The 8,063-nt window shown below is 32.9% G+C and overlaps 1 protein-coding gene across 1 annotated transcript; it reads right to left on the reverse strand.

The window, feature by feature from the left end:
• Positions 1-330: 330 nt before the first annotated feature.
• Positions 331-7,821, reverse strand: LOC143155160 (uncharacterized). The gene is made up of 4 exons (XM_076327581.1): positions 7,810-7,821; positions 5,640-6,003; positions 4,039-4,296; positions 331-569 (listed from the first exon to the last, which is right to left on the reverse strand). The coding sequence occupies exons 1-4, from the start codon at positions 7,819-7,821 to the stop codon at positions 394-396; spliced, it is 810 nt and encodes a 269-aa protein (XP_076183696.1). The 3' UTR covers positions 331-393.
• Between the last annotated feature and the right edge of the window lie 242 nt (positions 7,822-8,063).

Consider the following 8,063-nt stretch of genomic DNA (forward strand, 5'->3'; position numbering starts at 1 on the left):
CGACAGTTGTTTACCATGCATTGAAGTCTCTAGATATTCGTATCGCTGCGTTACTTTAAGAAGTCGACTGTTGGGTTTTCTCATATTGTTAATGAAAAAGTACATGGATAAAAATAACGTTATCCATGGGTTAACATTATTTTACCTCCTAATAATAAAACGAGAGATACGAAAGTTTGAATCCATATTGTGAAAAAGAAATTCAAAGGGAAGATTTAAAATTGATAACTGGCGTTAGTTTTTATTACTCTTCTTTAAAAAATTACGTTGAAAATAACGAGAAAAGGACATTTAAAAAGGATTAGATAAAAACGAAATTTAAAAAAAAATGGGAGGAACAATTTATTGGCCTAGATTATGTACAGATGTTGCGATTCTTCAAAATTTCCAAGGTCAGTAAGCTCCAACTAGCTGTTGCGACTGATAGCTCTGCGGTTGATAAGCTGGCTTTCCGAATGCAGACTGAGCTGCAGGATACGAAGGTCCTGGGACAGGATATACTCGCGTCGCAGGAGGATTGTAGTGTCCAACATTGTAAGGAACAGGAGCGGCTGCAGGTCCAGCGTAAGCTGTAACAATTCAAAGTAAATAAATTGTTTACGTTGTATCGGATGAAAAGTTGATGAAAAATTGAAGATGTCGAGCAAATTAAAATGAATTTATTTTGAGTATTTGAAACTGTAATGGAATGGAACTGCAATGGAATTAGGTGAAACAGATTATTGATTGTGAAAGAAAGTATAGAAAAACGTTAATGCAATTAGTATATTACAAAAGTATATTGTTTGCGTAAAAGAATATTGATTGGAAAAAAATACTAATGAAAAGTATAGCTACTTTAATTTCCATTCATTAAATTGATCGATTTTCGGGAATACTTGGAGTAAAATTCTCTTTCTTATTTTCACACTGAATCAATTAAAATAGTCAATTTGAAAATTAGGGATGAAAGCATTTCAATAATTTGAACATTTACAGTCAATACGGTTCTTTTTAATAACGCGACTGATAAGGAAATAGAAAAAATTAAAAATGTACTTCAATGTTTCGTTTCGCAAAGTGTACAAATTATGATCATAAGATAATAGGGTTGACGAGTAATTTTAGAATTTTAATGACATGTAAAATGTATTATTTCTTTTTTCAAATAATAGAATGGTATATCTACGTTATATATTTTAATGCGTATGAGAATTAATGTATGTATCATTGTAGATACAGTTCTGATACTTAACGTACATTTTATCATTGTAAATGTCAAAATAAAGTTGATAATACCCAATCTTTGATTGTTTAAACACTTGTTTTTAAAAAGTAACGAATAATAATACTCAGTTATTATTAGAGTCGATAATATATTTCTACCTTTTTAAAATTTTTATTATCACGCTTTGTACTAACTTTATTACTTCAGTTTAACGTCTCGAGTTTGGTACCTGTTCTTTATCGCGCATTGAAGTCTTTCGAATGATGTTAATAATAACATTACGTTCACGATTTTAGTTTATAAATGTTCCATTATAAATATCAAAATTTCATGTTTTAAAATTAATGAATTGACATTTACTTCTAAACCCTTAGAAACGTATAGCTATAGGATTTATGGGTTATTTAATGGCATTAGACTTATTTACAATGTTGAATTGAAAAATAAAATGAAAACAAATGAATACAATTTATTTACAGAATTTAGACATATTTCTTTCAAAAGAAGATTGTATTGAAATAATACAAATATAATGATCGAACGTATGTTAAAATGAATATATGACTTAAGGAACTTATAAGCAAATTTAAAATTTCACAATAATTTATTCATAATGATTCAATAATCGATCTTCAGAGTGATAAGGTAGGCGTGGAAATAGTTATGCAGTTTTTGGGTGTGATGTTACAGTTCTGACTAGCGTTTGCTTTTGTTATGAAAAACCTCAAGATTCATTTAAAAGGAATAATAATTAATACTCATTTACTTCAAAATCAATTTGCTTAAATAATTTTCCTCAAAGCTTTTTAACCAGCTTCACGAATAGCAGAGATCATTTAATTATAAATCTCTTTACAGGTATACATACGATTTACACTCCTGTAAAAACTTTTTTAATAGATCAATGCGTTTAATTATTTAATTATTATTTAAAAAGCAGTTTTCAAATACACAAATATAAATTACCCAGCAATTAATTTCAATCTAATATTAAATTAAATACCATTACAAGCGTTCATGTTTAAAACAAAATTTAAATATTTTAAATATTTATGTTATCCGACCTACTATTATAAATACAATAGTACGCAGAAAATTCCTTTCGGTGTTATATTAAATAGAAAATGTAAATAGAAATTACATTCGTATGAATTTTTTAAATTGAAATTTTGTCTATTAAATGCTTGGAATTAGACATGTATGCAAAGGATCGTTCATGCACATTATATTAATGTAAAACCGGTTCGTGATCCGTGTGATATTGTTTAATATTCGGGACGAAAAATGGCTAGTTCATGATTATGTTCGTAACGATTAGTTCACCTACAGGCCATTCCCACAAGAACAATCGAATGATTAAGTTGTTGAGCAAGACTCCGATTGTTATGTTGCATTAGACTATTACAAATATATCAATAGCTTGGGAATGCTTAAATGTTACTGTCTATTATATACAGTTTAGCTTTAGTTACTTCGATTTCATTCAAAATTCTCAATTGTTAATTCGAGGAATTTTTAATCATTTATTTTTAAAAGTTACGCTCAAAACTCGTTAATCTCATCGATTTTAAATGTTTCATAGTTTTTAAATGCATTAATTGCAAACAAAATTATGCACCACCTATTTGTACACGTTTAAACATTTCAATTGACCATTATAGACACTTTGCATTTTTAATCCCTAATAGGTAGTGTCACAGATATTGATTAAGAAATTTGTAAAATGTATACTTGGAAGAAGTAAATGTATACTTGCGTTTGATGTAATTTATAAAAATTCTTTCTGTTAGAATCACTTAACAATTAGCAAGCTTCTTGATAAAAAAAGTTGAGAAGCCTACTAATTGTTAGGTGATTTTGGCCACGCATTTGCGTTAAAAAGTAAATTATTACTAAATAATTGGTTTCTAGCTAAAACGATCTATAATTGATAACGATTATCAGATTCTCATCTGCTTTTGAATTTGTTATTACTATCCCTGTCTGTTCACAAACATTCTTACGAAGAATCTTTATTCAAAGTATATAAGTGCAATTAGCTTAATACACATATGTGTATTTACGTATAGTTTTCAAGTTACTTCCAAGTGGCTTTCAAGTTACTGAAATAGACATTCATAATTAAGATACCTAATGACGTAACAAGACATTGTAACCGCAATATGATAGACATCATGGGTTAATTTAAATTTACCACAAAGTAATTCGTTCCTAAAGAAGTTAAACTTAACTGGGAAAAGTAAGAAACGAATTAGAGGTATTTTTTGAGGGGCTACTTAAACAGTTTCATGGGAAATTTTAACACAAAATTTTCTACAGCTTAAATTCTGGCAAAAACAAATGAATAAAAATTCTTGAAAGTACAAATTTTCTTTTAACTTTTAAAAAAGTCCTGATCCTAGTACTTATTACTTTTATCAAAATTACAATTAGTATACGGTATGGCAGTTTTGTGTATTGTACAAAATTTTATTAATAAAAGATCCGAAATGACTGTTTTCATGGACATTTTTGTCGTACAAATTAAAAGATATCTGTTTTGCAAGAACAGTTTTTAAAAAAGCTTCATAGTAAACATTTTTCCCTGAAAAGTTACCACAAGCACGGATATGACACTTTTAAACGAAAAATATCATTCCTGATGGAATTAAAAAAAAAAAAAGTTAGTTCACTATTTCGCTCAATCAAAGTATATCGTTCTTCGAAACGAATGTTTTAATATAATAGTATATTATAAAATCACGGGCCCCTCGATGCGGCATTGCAAGGTCATCGGTCTTGACTGTGACTTTCAGAAATTTTTCAAGCGTTATCCTTGAGCGTGAACGTACCTTGACCTTGGGCTTCCGGTTTGAAATCTTGTGCAAACTTGTACGCTCTGGCTTCAGCGTCTGCCAACTCCGCCAACCTGGCGGCCTTAAGAGCGGCTACTTCCGGTGTATCGATTACGGTCCCATCATCAGCCAGTGGTGCAGGAACAAATGGGGTCGGTTTCACAGTGGGCGCATAGTTTTGCTGGCTAACGTAATTAGGATTGTATTGCGGCTGATAGGCTACAGGGTTCGGTTGATTGTAGGCGGGTGCTGGAACTATAATTTTTAAAGTTGTTTTTTTTTTAAATATATTACAGAATTTATTAAATATATTTCAATGAGAAATTAAAAGCAAACAAGCCGTTTTGCCAACGAACTCGATGTTTATCATTTTGAAAAGGATATTGTTTTTATGCAATGATCTTACATTTTGTTTTTAACATCAAATAGTGTTGTATCAATTTAATATTTTTAGTTCAGAGTCTCTTCTCGCAAAATGGTAAATACTGTTCACTCGTGAAACCCTGAATAATTTATATTTATGGTTCTTATTTTTTAACAAGACTTTAAACATTGCCAAGTGAACCGTAGTATCTAATAAATCTTTATGCAATAAATTGTACCGGAAATGATATATCATGAGATATATAAAATACATCAGAATTTGACTATTTGATAAAATATGTCTAGTATTCTTGATATCTGAAATATGAGATTGAAATTCACTTGTAATTTAAAATTCCATCACTGACAAATAGTGTATATATGATAAAGTTCTACTATTAAAGAAACAGTAGATAAGCTATTGAAATCGATAGATAATTAGTTTCGTTAACAAGTTTGAAATTATTCAAAATTTGGGATGCTTGAATGGTTGAACATTTTACAAAATGTTAAATTTATAAATTATATACGATGACCAAAAATGAACAGTGTGGATACTATTCGTAATCATAAATCTCCTCTACGGTTCACAAGTTTCTATGGAATAAGAATTATTTATAAAGTCATACTAGGAATACTTTAATAAAAAATCCACTTGGAACAAGTTATAATCGACGATTATTTTAACGAATAAGTTCGAATTAAAGAGAATTATTATATCATTGTTTGCATTCGTCATTGAACGATAAATGTTAAAAATATATTCTATTGAATAATTTAGTTAATCGTATTGTCTAGAGGCAACGATCCCACGCTACCTTCGTAACCAACTGTCATTATTAACCCATTGGTGTCAACAGCCGTTTCTCTGGTGGTCGTGATGTCATAATAATTCCTTAATTACTTTCTCTAGAGGGTTGAGAAACAATAACATATATTACGCATCCTGTTGTAGATAATGAATCACCTTGCGTCCATAATCGATCAGTTTTGTTGAAAACAAACCTGTCCATTACTGTAGCCCATTATTTGCTAGAAAGAATCAGATTTCAGAGTAAAAGTAGGAGAAACGAATTAAGACGTCAATGGATTAATTATTTTTGGCGCTCTGGACTTAAACAATTTTCGTAACATTTCGTTTCCTAAAATTATTGAAAAAATTCTGTATTATTCATTTGCACGTGATTAAGAATTAAGAAATTACATTGTAGGATATATCTCGATAAATATGTTACCTGGAGCAGACTGGTAAACAGGTGCAGAAGATTGATAACTCGGTTGTCTAAGATAAGTTGCAGCTGTAGGTTGCATCGAAGGATAATTGTAAGTTTGCGCTGGTATCTGGGGGTTGTATTGAGCAGGTTGGGGTTGGTTCTTTAGTTCCTCGGCGGCTCTAGCTGCGGCTTTGGCGAACTCGGCGAAGTGTGCTGCCTTGGCTTGAGCCACTTCCGGTGTATCGATTACATTTCCGTCTTGACCAACTGGCGCGGGGGGTGCATATCTTTGCGGTGCAGGTTGGGCATGTATCTGAGGCTCACCGAAAGATGGAGAGCTGATGTAACCAGCCCTGCAGCTTGCCACCACAGCGAACAAAATGATCTGAAATTATTGAAAATAATTAGCAGCCATGGAGGGAAGAATAAGGGATAGATGAATTACGGAAAAACGTAAAACAATGGCCTTAAACTGCAATAAAATGTTTGCTCGTGCTACTAAGTATTCAAGTCGGTTTTATTATAGTACAATCCGTGTTCCTGACTGTTGTTTGAATCATTGTTCATTTTTTATCTTGTTTCACAGGTACGTTTTTCTATTTTAGTCATTTTCATCACAACCTAATTTAACGTAACTAATTCCACTCGGTTGTATATTATCAATGGTTCAGATCTTACGTGTGACTCTAGTGGCAGTTTGTAAACACTTCTATTGTTTTCTACAAATCGTTCATGCTACAGTTTCTATTCGAGGTGGCAACGACAGGCTAAACAAATGCATTGTAAGTCTGTTTTGGCAAAACGTTTATCGATTGAATAACTTTCGATAGAATATGCGACTGCCTGCGAGATACTAATTCGAAAGGGGTACTTCTTTGTACGATAAATCTAGATCCGTTAGGTCTGTAGATTTAGAAGAGCGACTCTTAATCAGATCGGCCAAAATGATAGTGACAGCGCTTGAACGAATGCAAGAATCTAGAGCGTGGGACACTCGACTGTACGGAATATACTGCATAAATAACTGCATCTATACCATGTGCAAAGGGTACAAGAATAATGTACCCATTCTTCCACAAGTGGCCTTCTACGTATGGTTGTTACAAATTTCTGTTGCTAATTAGAATTTCCTACATTCGATATTATTTACCAACGAAACTTGATTTATCAGAAACTCGAACATTCGCATGCTCATTAAATTATAATATCGAGACACCAACTTCAATTTAATATTAACTGTGTACGTGAATAATTAGTCTACCATTGGCTAACCATCCGATCGAATGATTTTTTATGACCGAATTGATGAAGATTATGCCAACATTTTATGAAACGAGACGAATGTTTTGTTAGAGGATATTCTATTCGAAATTTTGAATTATATCGGTTATTATACGCTATACTTAATTTTAATCGTTTGGCGAGACAATTTTTAACACGCTGCCAGTCATTAATGTTTCAGTTACTACAACCTCACTGTTTAACTTTTTCAAGTTAACGTCAACAAAGAACCTATACGCCTTAAGAGCAATGCTATATATTGCAAATAATGTAATATATCGAACAAAGAGTTACGAACAATATGTTTGTATAGTTTCTTTGAATTTAAACTTAGGAACGAAGACACTTGATAGATGATCGTTTAAGTTGTAAAAGTTATTCCAATTGTGAATTAATATTCAAAATTTAATTTCCTAGTAACCCAGTATGGTAACTTGGTCAGAAGATTGCTAGATATGAGGTGTCCCAGTTAGGTTAGACTTTACTTTACTTTGTACAAAGAAACACATCTCAAAAGCTGTCGAATATAAAAGAGAATATTTTCTATAAAAGAAAAATAAAATGACGTCTAGATTCATGAAACTTTAAGGATCGACATATCGATCGAAATAAATGTTCAAGTTGTCCACGGTTATAATACATGTTAAATTTTCTTCCGCGTCCCCATTGAGTACCAAGAGGTTCCCAATTCCTAGGGGTCGCGACCCCTAGGTTGAAAAACACTGATCTAACACCTTGAGCGTGTGTCAATCGTATCGCTACGGCATGATTTCGTTCGATGGATCGCGTGGGCTTCTTTGACCCGGCCGAGTGAACCGATCTACCCTAACCTTTCACTTTCTTTTGTTCGCCGCTGGGCGTCGAACGAATTCTGATCGGATCGAACACGTCCAATGCAACCGAGACTCACCAAGCCTCTCATGACGCCCTGGAAACGCGATCGCTGAATCCCTTTCTCTGCTTCTGTCGGTCTTGGCTGGTTCCTCCCCTTGTTCTCGGCTGGCGAAGCGCTGCTGATGGACAGTACTCGCTAGTTTCCGTTCCAGCCGTGGTACCCGGCCCGGTCCGACGTTTTGTGTTCCTGGAGAACGGCCGCTCGGTACCATTTATAGCGGTGATCATCCGCCCCTCCTACGTGGACGACTTGGTCACGACCTGGAGGGA

Source organism: Ptiloglossa arizonensis, chromosome 2 (genome assembly GCF_051014685.1).
Source record: "Ptiloglossa arizonensis isolate GNS036 chromosome 2, iyPtiAriz1_principal, whole genome shotgun sequence".
Taxonomy (NCBI): Eukaryota; Metazoa; Arthropoda; class Insecta; order Hymenoptera; family Colletidae; genus Ptiloglossa; species Ptiloglossa arizonensis.